This window comes from Bombina bombina, chromosome 1 (assembly GCF_027579735.1).
Source record: "Bombina bombina isolate aBomBom1 chromosome 1, aBomBom1.pri, whole genome shotgun sequence".
Classification (NCBI taxonomy): domain Eukaryota; kingdom Metazoa; phylum Chordata; class Amphibia; order Anura; family Bombinatoridae; genus Bombina; species Bombina bombina.
Genome location: NC_069499.1, coordinates 1,032,123,564 through 1,032,144,754, shown reverse-complemented (window position 1 = coordinate 1,032,144,754; position 21,191 = coordinate 1,032,123,564). Strand labels below are relative to the sequence as shown.

Below are 21,191 nucleotides of genomic sequence, written 5' to 3'. Positions count from 1 at the left end.
TCCAACTACCCGACCTGACCAAGGACTCTCATCAGCACCAAACTCCAAGAGACAATCAGGATACAATTTCCACTATGCCCACTTGAGGGCATTGGGGATGGAAAAAAAAAACACAACAACAACAGGGACAAATAATAAGAAAGAAGTAATCAGATGAAGGACTTCCAGTGCTATACGAGTCCTGATAAGTATTAATGCTTCCTATGAAGTAATTAATGTACAAAATGAAAGATTTATAGGAATAGGATGGTACTTTACTATCTTAAATTCCTTTCCATCAATAAATAGTGATTAACAGTATTAGAATAACGCTAACTATTTAATACTAACAATCAATACAAAACGAATAAAAGATTAGATTTACCCAGGGACTTGTCACATTAGAGAAGTGGAGGAACTCCTGATATCCTATGGCACAAATGAGATAAAACCAGGAATAGCCTTCAGGATATAAATATGACAAGCTACCTAAAGTGTTGGTTTTTGAATACAGTTATGAAACAAATTACACAAGTTTTTAAAAGAATAGGATGAGACAGACGTGCTCAAAGTTACGAAACGGTTATATAAAAATGTAAATATATGTGGTTGCCTTGATTAAGGTCCCCTCCGAAAATCAGAGCTCCCCTCTGGACCTCTAGAATTTTATTTGTGATATTTTTCATAAATGTATTTTGTTGCTGGTTATGGGAATACACCTTAACTAATGTAACTGGCCTGTTATGAAGAGTGCCTACTAGTATCAAATATCACCCTTCAGTGTCTCTCACTTCATGTATTAATTTAAATGGGGAAGTTTGTTTTATGAGTATCCCTACGCCGTTTTTTTGTGGGGCCTGATGCGAAAAAAGCCATTGGGAATTTGGTATTGGACCATTTCGGTTCCTTGCCTCTTTTAAAGTGTGTTTCTTGTAAATAAACTATATCGCAGTGTAACCTGGTGATATCACGTATAACATGGAATCTTTTCTCCGGCAGGTTAAGACCTTTTGCATTCAAGGTCATGACTGTTAGATTATATGGTTTGTTTCAACATTGTGGCCTGTATGCTTGCGAGAAAGGGAAAAAAAAAAAGGGGAGGGAAAAGGTGGAGAGGGGAGATGGTATAAAGAGAGGGATTAAAGAGGTAAGAAAGAAAATATATAAAAGGGTTTAAGAGGAGATTAAGATTCTTTTGCTAATTTCTTCTTAAAGTTGAGTTGCGTCTTATATTCCGTGTGTGTTATATTATTTTGTTCAAGTGATTACTGTAATTTGTGTATTATCTTAGCCTTGGTAGATGTGATGTCTATTCGCAACTCTCCTGTAGTATTTGTACATTCCAAAATCAGACACAACCAAGCCTGGCTATGTCTAGTAGAAGTTAACAAATATGGGGTGAGTAACCTCACATCTGACTTGCTTATGAAATGGTCAAACTAGCCTGAACTAATCAGGCAGGGTTTAAGGGTATCAAATCATTCTGCTGTGTTGTGAACTAAATGAGAAATCAGTGTCTTAGAAGAAGGTTTTTATGTGGCAAACAGAGGTGCTTCCCTATTCATCAATCTCTGCTAATATCTCTTTCTACACAAATTTTGTATATCTGGTGCGGATGAGAGAGGGGGCATATATTTCGATGGGGGTCTAAACTTTGACCTTTTCGGATGTTGAGGAACCTCAGCATCATCATTTTGATCCTCTAAAAGTGACAATAAATAGTCCATGGCAGATTGGTCCTTAATGTCTAACAGCACGCCCGGATCTTCCTTTCTGCTCATAACTTTTCCAAATACCAATTTTCTTGCAAACAGATTCAGGTCTTTTATGAACTTGAATTTATCCAGGCCTGCTGAAGGGCAGAAAGACAAACCTCTACTTAGCAGAGACATTTGGGAGAGGGGAAGGGGAAAAGAAGATAAGTTAACAACCCTAAGGGTATCAGAGCTTTCTTTGGGTTGTGTACCGAGGATGGACATTAAATCTTTTGATTCCTTGTTAACATCCGTGTACCTCTGTTGTTCCTGTATCTCCCACCGCCTCTCCTCCTGTTTGAAGAGCGTCCACCTCCCTCTCTTGCGCCTCCCACCCCTCCTTGATTTCCTCCTAAAGGGGATGGTTCTTGTGTGGCATTACTAACATTTTGTAAATCACTGATCTCATTATCCGAATTGTCAGTCCCCGAATCATATGAATTGCGGTTATTGCTTACATTTCTATAGATGTGCAATCTGGTTATTGTGACCCATGCCTGGTAATGTTAGTTACTTGTATGTAATATGTTTAATACTTTTACTCATGGGTTAATTGGTGTCGTGGACACTAGTGGTGAGAGCTAAATAAAACCACTATTTTTTCAAGGATATGAGTGCTGCCTTGTCATTCTTACATATTTTCATAACTACATATTTACTGGTTGTTTCTTTCTCTTTTGAATATTTATATATGCGTTTTTATGACTGCAAGCACCGAATATTATCCGATTAACTAGTAGAGTGCACACAATTGTTGTTGTATATTTGAGGAAAGGAAGGTTCCTCCAGTTTTTTTTGTTTTTGTTTTTTCTTCTCTTAAAATGGGCATTTCTTTCCTTCTATATCCATGTAAATCAACTTTACCTTGCTAGTCAGACATGGAGCATGCATGCACTAGCACGATGACACAGAATCAGAAGGAACCCTTACTGACACGCTAGCAGAGGAACTGGTATCCCTTAGCAATGTTGATACCAGCCCTGTTAGCATGTTAGTCAAGGGAATCTCTCATGCTTGCACACCAGAGACAAATTTCAAAATGGATTTTATTTACAAAAGGATTTATCTTATTAAATGTTTACAGATATGACAGCTATAGTAATAGCAGTGAAACTTTAAAGCTAAATAAACTGTCAGCTAAATAAAAAGGCACAGGATCCATTACAAAACACTTTAATTTAATTGGCTATGTTTTATACAGAGCTTTATCAGCTCTGACGACGCTTCAAAGGTTGCCAGATCAACCATTGCCTGTGTGATTATACAAGCACATGTTCAGAGGGGCTTGTGACAGATTGCTCTAAAACTGCAGCCAGATGTGGCTACAAGGGGGGCCGAGGAGCTGTACAAATGATTAATTGCGCAAGCTCATACATACATGATGGTTGTCCGACTCAGTGAGTAATTGGGGCCTGAAGAAGTTCATTTTATGTGCAGTGGAAGCAAATGTCCAAATGTCTTAAACATTACAAATAACTTTTAATGCATGTATATTGAATGTATCCAATGTGTACTTTTGAAAAAGTATGAGCTTTAAAATGACTATAATGTTCCTTTAGATCCTTCTGTGTCACAAATACATAGGCCCATTCTGTCTCAACACCTTGTGTGTATCTTAGGCAAACCCCTGGCAGACTTACCTAGTTCTGCTTTCTGCATTAAGATCTGTGTGAGTGTCCACCGGATACCACCCAGACCGGAAGCTATCAGAACTAACACAAAGCCAGCACTGTCAAACTGTGTAGACTTGAATGTGAACATAAAGAGACCTCCTGAGATAAGCAGGACCACTACAATCAGGCCTGGTCTCTGAATAAAAAAAAAAGAAGTGCATTCAATAAGTAAAAAAGAAGAGGCAGCTACATAAAACTGGAGTATTTAGAATATAGCTCAAATCTAGACATCAATTTAATTCATTATTACGAAGATAAAAAAGGCACTAAACTCAAGAAAAAACTATTGTGGACATGAAAGAACCTTATTTAAATGTGATTGAAAAATATATATGTTAAAGGGACAGTCAAGTCCAAAATTTTTCTCATGATTTAAATAGGGCATGTAATTTTAAACCACTTCCAAATTTACTTATATCACTAATTTTGCTTTGTTCTCTTTGTATTCTTAGTTGAAAGCTAAACCTAGGAGGTTCATATGCTAATTTCTTAGACCTTGAAGACTGCCACTAATCTGAATGCATTTTGACCACTAGAGGGGATTAGTTCATGTGTTTCATATAGATAACATTGAGCTCATGCACTTGAAGCGACCTAGGAGTGAGCACTGATTGGCTAAAATGCAAGTCTGTCAAAAGAACTGAAATAAGGGGGCAGTCAGCAGAAGCTTAGATACATGGTAATCACAGAGGTAAAAAGTATTATTCTAGGTGTGTTGGTTATGCAAAACTGGGGAATGGGTAATAAAGGGATTATCTTTCTTTTTAAACAACACAAATTCTTTAATTACTTTACCTGCAAATTTATACTGCAGTGCCTCACCATTAACCCTTTTTATTTTAAGTTTGTGAATTGTATAGCTCTAATTACCCTCACACATTTCCTTCTATCGCTGTATCTAGATCTACCATTGCTGTGATAGAATGTCGAAGTACACACTCATTATCTGCTGGAGCATGCCTAGAAGCAAATAAGCTGCTGTGAACTCATTTTATGTTATCTTCAGTATCAAAATAAAACAAACAATTTGATACTGAAGCTAACATAAAACGCATTATATATTGCACACTGGCTGATGAGGACAACTATATAGCTGTATCGCTCTACAGGTTGACTATGACTTGCAACTGTAACTGCTGATTGATATGCAAGACACGTCTGCTTGTGACTAGCAGTTCTATGTGGCTCCTGATCAGTACTTTACATGTGTGTTTAACCTATTTGTGCGGGTTAAACACACAGATTTGCAGGGTCATTAGTGCTACAACTTCATGCTCTAGAGAATTACAGCATGTAATTTTTGCACTACAATATCTCTTTAAAAACAGGTAATTTTTCTGCACAGCAACATCCACTAAACTATACTGTAATTCATTTTAAACTATCCTTTTTTATATGCAAGACAGATAAAAAAAAAACGAAATTTATGCTTACCGGATAAATGTATTCATTTCTTGACACGGTGAGTCAACGGATCATCTAATTACTATTGGGAAAATCCCTCCTGCCCAGCAGGAGGCAGCAAAGAGCACCACAGCAAAGCTGTTAAATATCACCTCCCTTCCCTCCAACCCCAGTCATTCGACCGAAGCAAAAGGAGAGGAAGGAAGCAACAAGGTGCAGAGGTGCCTGAGGTTTATAACATAACAAAAAGACCTGTCTTAAAAAACAGGGCGGGCCGTGGATTCACTGTGTCAAGAAATAAATACATTTATCAGGTAAGCATAAATTTTGTTTTCTTGCTAATGACACGGTGAGTCCACGGATCATCTAATTACTATTGGGAATCAATACCCAAGCTAGAGGACACAGATGATAAGGGAGGGACAAGACAGGGAACCTAAACAGAAGGCACCACTGCTTGAAGAACCTTTCTCCCAAATACCGAGGCAAAAATATCAAATTTATAGAATTTTGAAAAAGTGTGAAGAGAGGAACAAGTTGCAGCCTTGCAAATCTGTTCCACAGAAGCTTCATTTTTGAATGCCCAGGAAGGGGAAACAGCCCTCATAGAATGAGCCGTAACTCTCTCAGGAGGCTGCTGTACAGCAGTTTCACAGGCCAAGCGAATGATACTCTTCCGCCACAAAGAAAGAGAAGTAGCCGTAGCTTTCTGCCCCTTAAGTTTCCCAGAGTAAACCACAAATAGAGCAGAAGACTGGTGAAAATCCTTAGTCGCCTGTAAATAGAATTTCAATGGCCGCACCACGTCTAGGTTGTGTAGCAGACGTTCCTTATGAGAAGAAGGGTTAGGACATAAAGAAGGAACAACAATCTCCTGATTAATGTTCCGATCTGAAACCTCTTTAGGAAGAAACCCTAACTTAGTATGCAAAACTACCTTATCCGAATGAAAAATAAGGTAAGGAGACTCATACTGTAATGCCAAGATCTCTGAAACTCTACGAGTAGATGAAATAGCAACAAAAAACAAAACCTTCCAAGATAACAATTTAATATCTAAAAAATGCATAGGCTCAAACAGAGTCTGCTGAAGAACTTTAAGAACAAGCTTAAGAATCCAGGGAGGAGTAACCGGTTTAAACACAGACTGATTCTGACCAAGACCTGACAGAACGGTACATCCGCCAGACGTTTATGTAACAAAATAGACTAGGCAGATATTTGACCCTTTAAGGAACTTGCCGATAAACCCTTCTCCAAACCCTCTTGAAAAAAGGACAAAAGTCTAGGAATCCGAACTCTTCTCCAAGAGTAGCCTCTGGATTCACACCAATGCAGATATTTACGCCATATCTTATAGTAAATCTTCCTGGTAACACGCTTACAAGCCTGAATCATGGTCTCAATGACCGACTCAGAAAACCCACGCTTAGATAAAATTAAGCGTTCAATCTCCAAGCAGTCAGCTTCAGAGAAACTAGGTTTGGGTGAAGGATGGGCCCTTGAAGTAGAAGGTCCTTCCTCAATGGAAGTCTCCAAGGAGGGAGAGATGACATCTCCACTAGATCTGCATACGAGATCCTGCGGGGCCACGCTGGTGCAATGAGGATCACCGACGCCGTCGCCTGTTTGATTCGAGCAATGACCAAGGAAGGAGAGCGAACGGAAGAAATAGGTATGCAAGACTGACATTCCAAGGGACCGCCAGAGCATCTATCAGTACAGCCTGAGCATCCCTTGAAATTGACCCGTACCTCGGGAGCTTGGCATTCTGACGAGATGCCATGAGATCCAGCTCCAGCTGTCCCCATTTAAGAATCAAGCTGGAAAACACTTACGGATGGAGTTCCCACTCCCCCCTGGTGAAAGGTCTGTCTGCTGAGAAAATCCGCTTCCCAATTGTCCACTTCTGGAATTTGGATCGCAGACAGACAGCAGTCGTGGGTCTCCGCCCACTGAATAATCTTGGCTACCTCTGTCATGGCCCCCCTGATGGTTGATGTAAGCCACTGAAGTTATGTTGTCTGACTGGAACCTGATAAACTGGGCCGAAGCTAACTTCTGAGGCCAGGCCAGAAGAGCATTGAAGATTGCTCTCAGCTCCACAATGTTTATGGGTAGAACAGACTCCTTCCGAGTCCATGTCCCCTGAGCCTTTAGAGAGCCCCAGACTGCTCCCCATCCCAGCACCCTGGTGTCCGTTGTCACAATCACCCAGGTGGGTTTGCGGAAGCAGGTTCCCTGGGAAAGATGACTCTGACACAACCACCAAAGAAGAGAATCCCTTGTTTCCTGATCCAGATGGAATCGCGGAGACAGATCCGCATAATCCCTATTCCACTGCCTGAGCATGCATAACTGGCAAACGGAATGATGTCCATGGCAGCTACCATCAGACCGATCACCTCCATACATTGAGCCACTGATGGCCGAGGAAAGGACTGAAGTGCCAGACAAGAATAGAAAATCTTTGATTTCCTGACATCTGTCAGAAATATTTTCATTGATAGAGAATCTATTATGGTTCCCAAGAACACTACCCTTGTAGTTGGAATTAAGGAACTCTTTTCCAAATTCACCTTCCATCCGTGAGAACGCAGGAAGGATAACAACATCTCTGTGTGGGAGTTTGCTTGTTGAAAGGATGGTGCCTTAACCAGAATGTTGTCCAGATAAGACGCCACTGCAATGACCCACAACCAGAGCACCGCCAACAGGGATCCCAGAACAGTTGAAAAAAATTTTGGGAGCTGTGGCAAGGCCGAATGGAAGAGCCACAAACTGGAAGTGTTTGTCTAGAAATGCGAACCTCAGAAACATGTGATGATCCCTGTGGATGGGAACATGCAGGTATACGTCCTTTAAATCTACCGTTGTCATAAATTGATCCTGTTGAACAAAGGGAAGTATGCAACGAATAGTTTCCATCTTGAAGGATGGTACGCTGAGGAATTTGTTTAGACTTTTGAGATCTAAAATTGTTCTGAAAGTTCCCTCTTTTTTTGGGAACCAAAAAACAGATTGGAGTAAAATCCCAGACCCTGTTCCTGCATTGGAACAGGAACTATCACTATCACCAGGTCGGAAAGATCCCGAACACAGAGTAAGAACGGCTCTCTTTTTATCTGGTCTGCAGATAATCTTGAGAGCAGAAACCTTCCCTTGGGAGGAAAGGTCTTGAACTCTAGTTTGTATCCCTGAGACACTATGTCTACCACCCAGGGATCCTGAACATCCCGAACCCAAGCCTGAGCGAAGAAAGAAAGTCTTTCCCCCACAAGATCCAATCCTGGATCGGGGGCAGACCCTTCATGCTGAATTTGAGTCATTAGTGGGTTTCTTGGATTGCTTTCCCTTGTTCCAAGACTGGTTGGGTCTCCAGGATGGCTTGGACTGTTCTTGCTTGATAGAGGGAGAGGAAGGCTTACCCTTGAAGTTTCGAAAGGAACGAAAATTACTCTGACGTCCCTTCTGCTTATTCCTCTTATCCAGAGGGAGGAAATGACCCTTTCCTCCCGTAATGTCGGAAATAATTTCAGCCAATCCTGGTCCAAAAAAGGTCTTACCCTTGTAAGGAATCACCAAAAACTTAGACTTAGACGACACATCCGCAGACCAGGATTTCAACCATAAGGATCTATGGGCCAGTACGGCAAACCCAGATGTTTTTGCTCCCAGCTTGATAACCTGTAGGGAAGCTTCCATAATAAAAGAATTGGCAAACTTAAGGGCCTTGATCCTATCCTGGATCTCTTCAAGGGGAGTGTCTGTCTTCTGAATACAATCAGACAACGCATAAAACCAGTATGCCGCTACACTAGTGACGGTAGCAATACAGACCGCAGGTTGCCATTGTAAACCCTGGTGTACATACATCTTTTTGAGCAACCCCTCCAACTTCTTATCCATAGGATCTTTAAAGGAACAGCTATCCTCTATGGGAATAGTGGTTCTCTTATCTAAAGTGGAAATTGCCCCTTCCACCTTGGGGACCGTCTGCCAAGACTCCTTGATAGAGTCAGCAATAGGAAATATCTTCTTAAAAATAGGAGATGGAGAAAAAGGGATACCCGGTCTCTCCCATTCCCTAGCAATAATCTCTGTAGCCCGATCTGGTACAGGAAAAAACCTCCACCATGGAAGGTACATCAAAATATTTGTTAAGTTTACTAGACTTCTTCGAATTGACTACGACAGTACTGTCGGAGTCGTCCTATGTAGCTAAAACCTCCTTAAGTAACAAACAGAGGTGTTCCAGCTTAAACCTGAAGGATACAACTTCAGTATCAGAAGGAATTACACTGTCTGAGTCTGAGATTTCGCCCTCAGATGCTGCCGAAGCATCCTCCTCCTCAGATTTCTGGGAGGGAACATTTGGAATAGCCACGACTTGTCAGAAACCTTACTCACTGATTATTTACATTTCCTCTTGCACTTTACCTGCAGCATGGGAAAAGCACACAATGCATCAGATACCGCAGAAGACATGAGGAAAGCGATGTCTTACAAAGTTACTCCAAGCGGAGCTTGAGAGGAAGTGCAGGGCACTGCATGTGTGGGCGATAGCATTTGGGACAACAGAGGAGAAAGTTACGGCATATCTTGAACATTGTCAGAAGACTCCTGGACAGCATCCGCCTTAGACAATGTTGGCTCAGAAAAAAGTCTATCCCTGTAATTTAAAGTTCTCTCAATACATGAGGAACAGAAAGGGATAGGTGGTTCCATGTTAGCATCAAACCAAAGAACAAGAAACACTTTGTATGGCCTCTTGGTCCATCTTTACTCACAATTGATCAAATTAGAATAAATAAAACTGATAATTTAGGTTGAAAATAACACACCAAAAAACGTCACTGTCTCTTTAAATGTTACCTACCTTCCTTTCTGTCACCGGAGTGAATACTCTAAGCAATGTAGTCTGTTAGCAGAAGTCCGGACTCAACTTAGGCAATGTTTTTGTCAAATCTGAGGCTGCTATCCGCTACACCTTAGCACAGCATACAAGACTGTAATACCGTAAAGGCGCGCAACAGAAACTGCCGCCTCAGCTAGCTCCGCCCATTGTGGGCATATCAAAATGTCCCATAATAAATTAAAGTGCTAAAGTTTTTCCTGTATATGTTGCAGAAAAAATAAATTCAGCACTTACCTTTAGAAATCTGCCAGGCAGCAAGGCAGCTCACTAGGTTTGAGAGGCATGTTCCCTCACATGGACCTGTGGAAGAAAAACAAAGACTGAGTAATCTTACTCAGGCTTTCAAAGTTAGGGCAGCATAAAATACATGGGAGGCGCAGTGAGGATTGTACCCCACAATTTCCCATTGCTTAAAAGCCACCACTGCTCTACTGAAGAGACTGATATGGACTAGGGCTACACCTCAACAAAGCAGAACAAGCTTGCACTGCTGTAAAATAATAAAATCTTGCTTGAAGAATCTTCTTTCAAACACCTAAACTTTACCACTTCCTTGTTTTTAAAAGGGACAGTCTAGTCAAAATTAAACTTTCATGCAATTTTAAACAACTTTCCAATTTACTTCTATTATCTAATTTGCTCAATTCTTTAGATATCCTTTGTTGAAGAAATAGCAATGTACATGTGTGAGCCAATCACACAAGGCCTTTATGTGCAGCAACCAATCAGCAGCTACTGAGCATATCTAGATATGCTTTTCAGCAAGTGATATCAAGAGAATGAATGAAGCAAATTAGATAATAGAAGTAGATTAGAAAGTTGTTTAAAATGACATGCTCTTTCTAAATCATGAAAGAAAAAAATTGGGTATCATGACCCTTTAACGTAGGCAAAGAGAATGACTGGGGTTGGAGGGAAGGGAGGTGATATTTAACAGCTTTGCTGTGGTGCTCTTTGCCGCCTCCTGCTGGGCAGGAGTGATATTCCCAATAGTAATTAGATGATCTGTGGACTCACCGTGTCATTAGAAAGAAAAAACAGAATTTATGTTTACCTGATAAATTACTTTCTCCAACGGTGTGTCCGGTCCACGGCGTCATCCTTACTTGTGGGATATTCTCTTCCCCAACAGGAAATGGCAAAGAGCCCAGCAAAGCTGGTCACATGATCCCTCCTAGGCTCCGCCTACCCCAGTCATTCGACCGACGTTAAGGAGGAATATTTGCATAGGAGAAACCATATGATACCGTGGTGACTGTAGTTAAAGAAAATAAATCATCAGACCTGATTAAAAAACCAGGGCGGGCCGTGGACCGGACACACCGTTGGAGAAAGTAATTTATCAGGTAAACATAAATTCTCTTTTCTCCAACATAGGTGTGTCCGGTCCACGGCGTCATCCTTACTTGTGGGAACCAATACCAAAGCTTTAGGACACGGATGAAGGGAGGGAGCAAATCAGGTCACCTAAATGGAAGGCACCACGGCTTGCAAAACCTTTCTCCCAAAAAATAGCCTCAGAAGAAGCAAAAGTATCAAACTTGTAAAATTTGGTAAAAGTGTGCAGTGAAGACCAAGTCGCTGCCCTACATATCTGATCAACAGAAGCCTCGTTCTTGAAGGCCCATGTGGAAGCCACAGCCCTAGTGGAATGAGCTGTGATTCTTTCAGGAGGCTGCCGTCCGGCAGTCTCGTAAGCCAATCTGATGATGCTTTTAATCCAAAAAGAGAGAGAGGTAGAAGTTGCTTTTTGACCTCTCCTGTTACCAGAATAAACAACAAACAAGGAAGATGTTTGTCTAAAATCCTTTGTAGCATCTAAATAGAATTTTAGAGCGCGAACAACATCCAAATTGTGCAACAAACGTTCCTTCTTCGAAACTGGTTTCGGACACAAAGAAGGCACGACTATCTCCTGGTTAATGTTTTTGTTAGAAACAACTTTTGGAAGAAAACCAGGTTTAGTACGTAAAACCACCTTATCTGCATGGAACACCAGATAAGGAGGAGAACACTGCAGAGCAGATAATTCTGAAACTCTTCTAGCGGAAGAAATTGCAGCCAAAAACAAAACTTTCCAAGATAATAACTTAATATCAACGGAATGTAAGGGTTCAAACGGAACCCCCTGAAGAACTGAAAGAACTAAGTTGAGACTCCAAGGAGGAGTCAAAGGTTTGTAAACAGGCTTGATTCTAACCAGAGCCTGAACAAAGGCTTGAACATCTGGCACAGCTGCCAGCTCTTTGTGAAGTAACACAGACAAGGCAGAAATCTGTCCCTTCAAGGAACTTGCAGATAATCCTTTCTCCAATCCTTCTTGAAGAAAGGATAGAATCCTAGGAATCTTTACCTTGTCCCAAGGGAATCCTTTAGATTCACACCAACAGATATATTTTTTCCATATTTTGTGGTAAATTTTTCTAGTTACAGGCTTTCTGGCCTGAACAAGAGTATCAATAACAGAATCTGAGAACCCTCGCTTTGATAAGATCAAGCGTTCAATCTCCAAGCAGTCAGCTGGAGTAGGACCAGATTCGGATGTTCGAACGGACCTTGAACAAGAAGGTCTCGTCTCAAAGGTAGCTTCCATGGTGAAGCCGATGACATATTCACCAGATCTGCCTACCAAGTCCTGCGTGGTTACGCAGGAGCTATCAAGATCACCTACGCCCTCTCCTGATTGATCCTGGCTACCAGCCTGGGGATGAGAGGAAACGGCGGGAATACATAAGCTAGGTTGAAGGTCCAAGGTGCTACTAGTGCATCTACTAGAGTCGCCTTGGGATCCCTGGATCTGGACCCGTAGCAAGGAACCTTGAAGTTCTAACGAGAGGCCATCAGATCCATGTCTGGAATGCCCCACAGTTGAGTGATTTGGGCAAAGATTTCCGGATGGAGTTCCCACACCCCCGGATGCAATGTCTGACGAATCAGAAAATCCGCTTCCCAAGTTTCCACTCCTGGGATGTGGATTGCAGACAGGTGGCAGGAGCGAGTCTCCGCCCATTGAATGACTTTGGTCACTTCTTCCATCGCCAGGGAACTCCTTGTTCCCCCCTGATGGTTGATGTACGCAACAGTCGTCATGTTGTCTGATTGAAACCGTATGAACTTGGCCCTCGCTAGCTGAGGCCAAGCCTTGAGAGCATTGAATATCGCTCTCAGTTCCAGAATATTTATCGGTAGAAGAGATTCTTCCAGAGACCAAAGACCCTGAGCTTTCAGGGATCTCCAGACCGCGCCCCAGCCCATCAGACTGGCGTCGGTCGTGACAATGACCCACTCTGGTCTGCGGGAGGTCACCCCTTGCGACAGGTTGTCCAGGGACAGCCACCAACGGAGTGAGTCTCTGGTCCTCTGATTTACTTGTATCTTCGGAGACAAGTCTGTATAGTCCCCATTCCACTGACTGAGCATACACAATTGAAATGGTCTTAGATGAATGCGCGCAAAAGGAACTATGTCCATTGCCGCTACCATCAAACTTATCACTTCCATGCACTGTGCTATGGAAGGAAGAGGAACGGAAGGAAGTATCCGACAAGAGTTTAGAAGTTTTGTTTTTCTGGTCTCTGTCAGAAAAATCCTCATTTCTAAGGAGTCTATTATTGTTCCCAAGAAGGGAACTCTTGTCGACGGAGATAGAGAACTCTTTTCCACGTTCACTTACCATCCGTGAGATCTGAGAAAGGCCAGGACTATGTCCGTGTGAGCCTTTGCTTGAGGAAGGGACGACGCTTGAATCAGAATGTCGTCCAAGTAAGGTACTACAGCAATGCCCCTTGGTCTTAGCACCGCCAGAAGGGACCCTAGTACCTTTGTGAAAATCCTTGGAACAGTGGCTAATCCGAAAGGAAGCGCCACGAACTGGTAATGCTTGTCCAGGAATGCGAACCTTAGGAACCGATGATGTTCCTTGTGGACAGGAATATGTAGATACGCATCCTTTAAATCCACCGTGGTCAAGAATTGACCTTCCTGGATGGAAGGATTGTTCGAATGGTTTCCATTTTGGACGATGGAACCTTGAGAAACTTGTTTAGGATCTTGAGATCTAAGATTGGTCTGAACGTTCCCTCTTTTTTGGGAACTACGAACAGATTGGAGTAGAACCCCATCCCTCGTTCTTTTAATGGAACAGGATGAATCACTTCCAGAAGATAACCTTGGAAGACTATTTCTAGCGCCCAAGGATCCAGAACATCTCTTGCCCAAGCCTGAGTGAAGAGAGAGAGTCTGCCCCCCACCAAATCCGGTCCCGGATCGGGGGCCCGCATCTCATGCTGTCTTGGGAGCAGTGGCAGGTTTCTTGGCCTGCTTTCCTTTGTTCCAGCCTTGCCTTGGTCTCCAGGCTGGATTGGCTTGAGAAGTATTACCCTCCTGCTTAGAGGACGTAGCACTTGGGGCTGGTCCGTTTCTGCGAAAGGGACGAAAATTAGGTTTATTTTTGGCCTTGAAAGACCTATTCTGAGGAAGGGCGTGGCCCTTGCCCCCAGTGATATCAGAGATAAACTCTTTCAAGTCAGGGCCAAACAGTGTTTTCCCCTTGAAAGGAATGTCAAACAATTTGTTCTTGGAAGACGCATCCGCTGACCAAGATTTTAACCAAAGCGCTCTGCGCGCCACAATAACAAACCCAGAATTTTTCGCCGCTAATCTAGCCAATTGCAAGGTGGCGTCTAGGGTGAAAGAATTAGCCAATTTAAGAGCACGAATTCTGTCCATAATCTCCTCATAAGAAGAAGAATTACTAATAATCGCCTTTTCTAGCTCATCGCACCAGAAACACGCGGCTGTAGTGACAGGGACAATGCATGCAATTGGTTGTAGAAGGTAACCTTGCTGAACAAACATCTTTTTTAGCAAACCTTCTAATTTTTTATCCATAGGATCTTGGAAAGCACAACTATCTTCTATGGGTATAGTGGTGCGCTTGTTTAGAGTAGAAACCGCCCCCTCGACCTTGGGGACTGTCTGCCATAAGTCCTTTCTAGGGTCGACTATAGGAAACAATTTTTTAAATATGGGGGGAGGTACGAAAGGTACACCGGGCCTGTCCCATTCTTTATTAACAATGTACGCCACCCGCTTGAGTATAGGAAAAGCTTTGGGGGGCCCCGGGGCCTCTAGGAACTTGTCCATTTTACATAGTGTTTCTGGAATGACCAGATAATCACAATCATCCAAATTGGATAACACCTCCTTAAGCAGAGTGCGGAGATGTTCCAACTTAAATTTAAAAGTAATCACATCAGGTTCAGCTTGTTGAGAAATTTTTCCTGAATCTGAAATTTCTCCCTCAGACAAAACCTCCCTGGCCCCCTCAGACTGGTGTAGGGGCCCTTCAGAAACAATATCATCAGCGGCCTCATGCTCTTCAGTATTTTCTAAAACAGAGCAGTCGCGCTTTCGCTGATAAGTGGGCATATTGGCTAAAATGTTTTTGATAGAATTATCCATTACAGCCGTTAATTGTTGCATAGTAAGGAGTATTGGCACGCTAGATGTACTAGGGGCCTCCTGTATGGGCAAAACTGGTGTAGACGAAGGAGGGGATGATGCAGTACCATGCTTACTCCCCTCACTTGAGGAATCATCTTGGGCATCATTTTTACTAAATTTATTATGACATAAATCACATCTATTTAAATGAAAAGGAACCTTGGCTTCCCCACAGTCAGAACACAATCTATCTGGTAGTTCAGACATGTTAAACAGGCATAAACTTGATAACAAAGCACAAAAAACGTTTTAAAATAAAACCGTTACTGTCACTTTAAATTTTAAACTGAACACACTTTATTACTGCAATTGCGAAAAAGTATGAAGGAATTGTTCAAAATTCACCAAAATTTCACCACAGAGTCTTAAAGCCTTAAAAGTATTGCACACCAAATTTGGAAGCTTTAACCCTTAAAATAACGGAACCGGAGCCGTTTTTATATTTAACCCCTTTACAGTCCCTGGCAGGGCCGCCACTAGAAATTTTGGGGCCCCTGACTCATCCATTGATCAGGGCCCCCCCCCCTTCCTTTTACATGTGCAATTTTTGACCAAGTGACTAAAACGTATATGCACTTTATTTTTAATTGTCTATTTAAACTTGGAAATGTTATAATGGTAGTGACATACACACACACACAGACACACTCGTACACTGAAACACACAAACACACTCACACATAAGGATTCACATATAGACACTCTAGCAAACACGCAAAGAAACACACTCAGACACAGACACCCAAACAGACACTCAGCACTTGTTTACATTGACCTGACAAGTAATGAGGTAAACTACAGTTTTGTAAAAAAAAGGAGATTTAGAAAACAAAATATGAGTTCTGATTATCTTTTTGTAAAGGAAGATGACAACTAAATTATGACAACAGCATGCAGTGGCTGAAATGAAGGGCCCTGAACTGCCTAAACAATAATTTAAAGGTTAAATGGTGGATTGGTTACTTCCGGAAAGGTCTTGTTAGTCTCAAAGTCTGTAGAAAGATGTGAATAATTAGTAGTAAGGTCAAAATGTCTTAAAAAGGAACAAACAATGGACACACCCACACAAACTCAAACTTGCACATACACCCAAGGAAACACCAACAGAGACAGCCTCAGAAAACACACAAAGACATACACACACACACAGAGACACCCACAGAAAACACACAAAGACATACACACACAGAGAGACAACCACATAAAAAAACACAGAAAGACATACATACACACACTCTCACTGAGACATCCACAGAAATCACACAAAGACATACACACACCCTCACAGGGACACCCACATAAAACACACACCCTTACAGAGACATCCACAGAAAACACATACATACATACACACACACACACCCTCACAGAGACATCCACAGAAAACACAGACATACACACCCACCCTCACAGAGGCATCCAGAGAAAATGCACAAAGACAAACATACACACACCCTCAAAGAGACACCCACAGAAAAAGCTCAAAGACATATGCACACACCCTCACAGACATCCACAGAAAAATGCACAAATACATACACACCCACCCTCACAGAGAGACCCACAGATAAAAAATGCATACACACTCCTAGAGAAACAAACCAAAGTACAAATATATAAACACAGACACCCACAGAAACACTCACAGGAGGAAACATTTATGTACCTTGCATCCCCTAAATCAACAGTGTGTGACATGCATGATAAAAGAATTATAGAAATTAATAGATCACTTTTTAAAGAATCATATTTGTAAATGTGCAAACAAAAATAATTCTGTGAATTCAAAATTGTACATTAATGAGCTGGGTAGATGGCTAGATGAAGAAAAGTACCTTTAAAAGGTTGACATATGTTTGTTTTTTCCCCATTTTCCCCAACCAAGAGCACCACTTCAAATATAGTGTACAAATATTCCCAGCTGTCAGCTGTACTTATGGATTTTGAAAATGCTGTACTCTATATTGTCTTGGTGGGACAATAAGCTGTGGTACTCATACCATTAGATCTGGTTAAATGCAGGATTTAGGCTTATTGATATGTATTTCAAAATTAAGTCAGCTGTAGTGTAAACTGAACAGTTTTAAGTTAACCTGTCTCATTTCAAACACTGAGCAATCTTAGTCTGAGAGTATAAAATTGTATGCAGATGTAAAAATCTTAGATAAAATGCCTCCTTGCATCTGGAAAGTCCTTGCATAAAGGGGCAGTAAACTGGAATGTAATGCATCTACCATTTGTGTATTGAGGAGGAAACATTTCTGCATGGTTTTAAATATAGAATTTCTACAGCATTGTCAAATAATCATAAATACACTGCTGCTAAAAAAATGTGTTTTTATGGACCCCTAGCCCCACCAAACAACTACTACCACACTGAAGTTACAATCCAAAATTGCACAAAGAAATAAAAAACATTTGCTAAGTAAGTACTACCTCCTCTGCAAATGAAAGTGATCTGCCGTCTGACTCAGGTACACACTGTACAAAGTGCCAAGTCTGTCTCACACTGTGCATAGTGGTTTAGTGCACACTAAGAAATCCTCTCAAATGATAATACTTTACTCCTTGTAATAACATTTCTCATGCTCAATTAGCACTCTGCTGTAGTACCCACTGGTGGCTGCCCAAATTTAAAAAAAAAAAAAAAAAAAAAAAATTTTTTTTTTTTTTTTTTTTAGTTCTTGCCTCATGGGGCCCCCCTGGCTCATTGGGCCCCTGACAGGAGTCACCCCTGTCACCCCCTGATGGCGGCCCTGGTCCCTGGAATCTGCTTTGCTGAGACCCAACCAAGCCCAAAGGGGAATACGATACCAAATAATGCCTTCAGAAAGACTTTTCTATGTATCAGAGCTCCACACACATGCAGCTGCATGTCATGCTGTTCTCAAAAACAAGTGCGCCATACCGGCGCGAAAATGAGGCTCTGACTATGATTAGGGAAAGCCCCAATAGAATAAAGTGTCTAAAACAGTGCCTGCCGATATTATTTTACAAAAAATACCCAGATTAAATGATTCCTCAAGGCTAAATATGTGTAAATATGATCGATTTAGCCCAGAAAATGTCTACAGTCTTAATAAGCCCTTGTGAAGCCCTTATTTACTGTGTGAATAAAAATGGCTTACCGGATCCCATAGGGAAAATGACAGCTTCCAGCATTACATCGTCTTGTTAGAATGTGTCATACCTCAAGCAGCAAAAGACTGCACACTGTTCCCCCAACTGAAGTTAATTCCTCTCAACAGTCCTGTGTGGAACAGCCATGGATTTTAGTAACGGTTGCTAAAATCATTTTCCTCATACAAACAGAAATCTTCATCTCTTTTCTGTTTCAGAGTAAATAGTACATACCAGCACTATTTTAAAATAACAAACTCTTGATTGAATAATAAAAACTACAGTTAAACACTAAAAAACTCTAAGCCATCTCCGTGGAGATGTTGCCTGTACAACGGCAAAGAGAATGACTGGGGTAGGCGGAGCCTAGGAGGGATCATGTGACCAGCTTTGCTGGGCTCTTTGCCATTTCCTGTTGGGGAAGAGAATATCCCACAAGTAAGGATGACGCCGTGGACCGGACACACCTATGTTGGAGAAATTATTATGTTCATTTAAATATTCCAAACAGAGGCATAAGTTGTTCTCAATTATAAGACTAGACCAAATTCCTCTTTTAAAAGTACAAACTAAACAGACATGTTGGAAAAAGATAAGGCAGTGATAAAGAGAAATAGACAGACAAGAGTGTAATAGGCAGACAGATTAGACATATGACAGATGTAGATATTAGATCTCCTCTGTTCTCTTGTCACTTACCAGCTCTTCCAACTTGAACAGCAGAGCAAAGAATAAAATAAAAAGAACAGCAGAAGACTTTGTCATTGTGTACCTGTGGGAAAATGAAATAAACTTGAATAAAACACTGCCCCAGTTATATAAACATTGTCCCACTGCATAGTTTTATGTAAATGTGTCATTAGTATTCCTCACAGGTCTCACACTCACAGGGATACAGTGATGTATAAGAAGCTCCAATTGGAGAGTCCAATATCCAGAGCAGTAGCCAAAGCTGAAAAAGATAATAAATTGCTGTTAACAGTAGGACTACAACCTGGAAACACTCTCAGGTACTATAACTAAATAAGCATTGATCATGGAAACTTCCAACCTTTCAACAAACCATTCCAAACAGTAATGAGAAATATTAATTGGATATAAAAAGGCCAATAATAGATTGTTTTATTATTGCATTACTGCTTGCAGAGACCAATGTATTTATTTATTTACTGCAAAGTTAGCTTCGGAAAGACCGGTCTGGAATTGAACACTTCTGCTGAGCCAGTCAGGAGAGGCATATATTAGTATTTGCAAATCACAGGCTGTGTTTTGCTCAAGATCTGCTAACTTGCAAGTTATTTCCACCGCTCACCCCCCTATAGCGCTGCTATTACAGGTTTTCATAAACCTGACGTTAGCAGGCAATAAGTGAGCGTTGAGCAAAATTGAGCTCCATACCGCACTCAAATACCAGCGCTGCTTTGAGCTGGTTTTACGTGCTCGTGCACGATTTCCCCATAGACATCAATGGGGAGAGCTGGCTAAAAAAAAGCCTAACACCTGCAATAAAGGAGCGTACAGCTCCGTAGCGCAGCCCCATTTATTCCTATGGGGAAAGAAAATTTATGTGTACACCTAAAACACTAACATAAACCCAGAGTCTAAACACCCCTAATCTACCGTCCCCGACATCGCCAACACCTACATTACACTTAACCCCTAATCTGCCGCCGCCCCCGCCGCCACATACATTATACTTATTAACTACCAATCTGCCGCCACCCACCTACACTTATTAACCCCTAATCTGCTGCCCCCAATGTCGTTGCTACCTTCCTACACTTATTAACCCCTAATCTTCCATCCCCAACGTCGCCGTCACTATACTATTAACCCATAAACCTAAGTTGGTTGTGTGGGTGGTGGGTTTTACTTTTGGGGCGTTGTTTTTTTTTTTTGCAGGTAAAAGAGCTGATTTCTTTGGGGCAATGCCCCGCAAAAGTCCCTTTTAAGGGCCATTGGTAGTTTATTGGTAGTGTTAGTGTAACTCAGGTTAGGTTTTATTTTACAGGTAAATTTGTATTTATTTTATTTTAACTAGATAGTTAGTAAATAGTTAATAACTATTTGATAACTAGTCTACCTAGTTAAAATAAATACAAACTTACCTGTAAAATAAAAATAAAACCTAAGATAGATACAATGTAACTATTAGTTATATTGTAGCTAGCTTAGACTTTATTTTATAGGTAAGTATTTAGTTTTAAATAGGAATTATTTAGTTAATGATAGCAATTTTTAATTAGATTTATTTTAATGATATTAAAGTTAGGGGTGTTAGGGTTAGGTTTAGGGGTTAATAACTTTAGTATAATGGCAGCGATTTTGGGGGCAGCAGTTTAGGGGTTAATAACAGTAATGCAGGTTGCGGTGATGTTAGGGACAGCAGACCAGGGGATAATAATATTAAACTAGTGTTTACGATGCGGGAGTTCGGCGGTTTAGGAGTTAATATGTTTATTATAGTGGCGGCGATGTCCGGAGCGGCAGATTAAGGGTTAATAATTTTATCTAAGTGTTTGCGATGCGGGAGGGCCTCGGTTTAGGGGTTAATAGGTAGTTTATGGGTGTAAGTGTACTTTTTAGCACTTTAGTTATGAGTTTTATGTTACGGCGTTGTAGCATAAAACCCATAACTACTTACTTTCAGTTTACGGTATGGATCTTGACGGTATAGGGTGTACCGCTCACTTTTTGGCCGGACAGGCAAACTAGTAATACCGGTGCTGTGGAAGTCCCATTGAAAAAATGACTTTTTAAAAGCTGCGGTAGTTACGTTGCATTATGGCCAAAAAAGTGTGTGGGACAGATATACCTGCAAGACTCGTAATACCAGCG

At 41.3% G+C, this 21,191-nt stretch overlaps 1 protein-coding gene across 1 annotated transcript in view; it reads right to left on the bottom strand.

The window, feature by feature from the left end:
- The window catches only part of LOC128664783 (solute carrier family 35 member C2), a 157,096-nt gene that overhangs the window by 117,398 nt on the left and 18,507 nt on the right, over positions 1–21,191 (bottom strand). The window contains exons 5-7 of the mRNA XM_053719611.1: positions 19,242–19,305; positions 19,053–19,125; positions 3,374–3,542 (exon numbers count right to left, since the gene is read on the bottom strand). Of these exons, the coding sequence (XP_053575586.1) occupies positions 3,374–3,542; positions 19,053–19,125; positions 19,242–19,305 (306 nt within the window). The remainder of the gene's footprint in view (positions 1–3,373; positions 3,543–19,052; positions 19,126–19,241; positions 19,306–21,191) is intronic.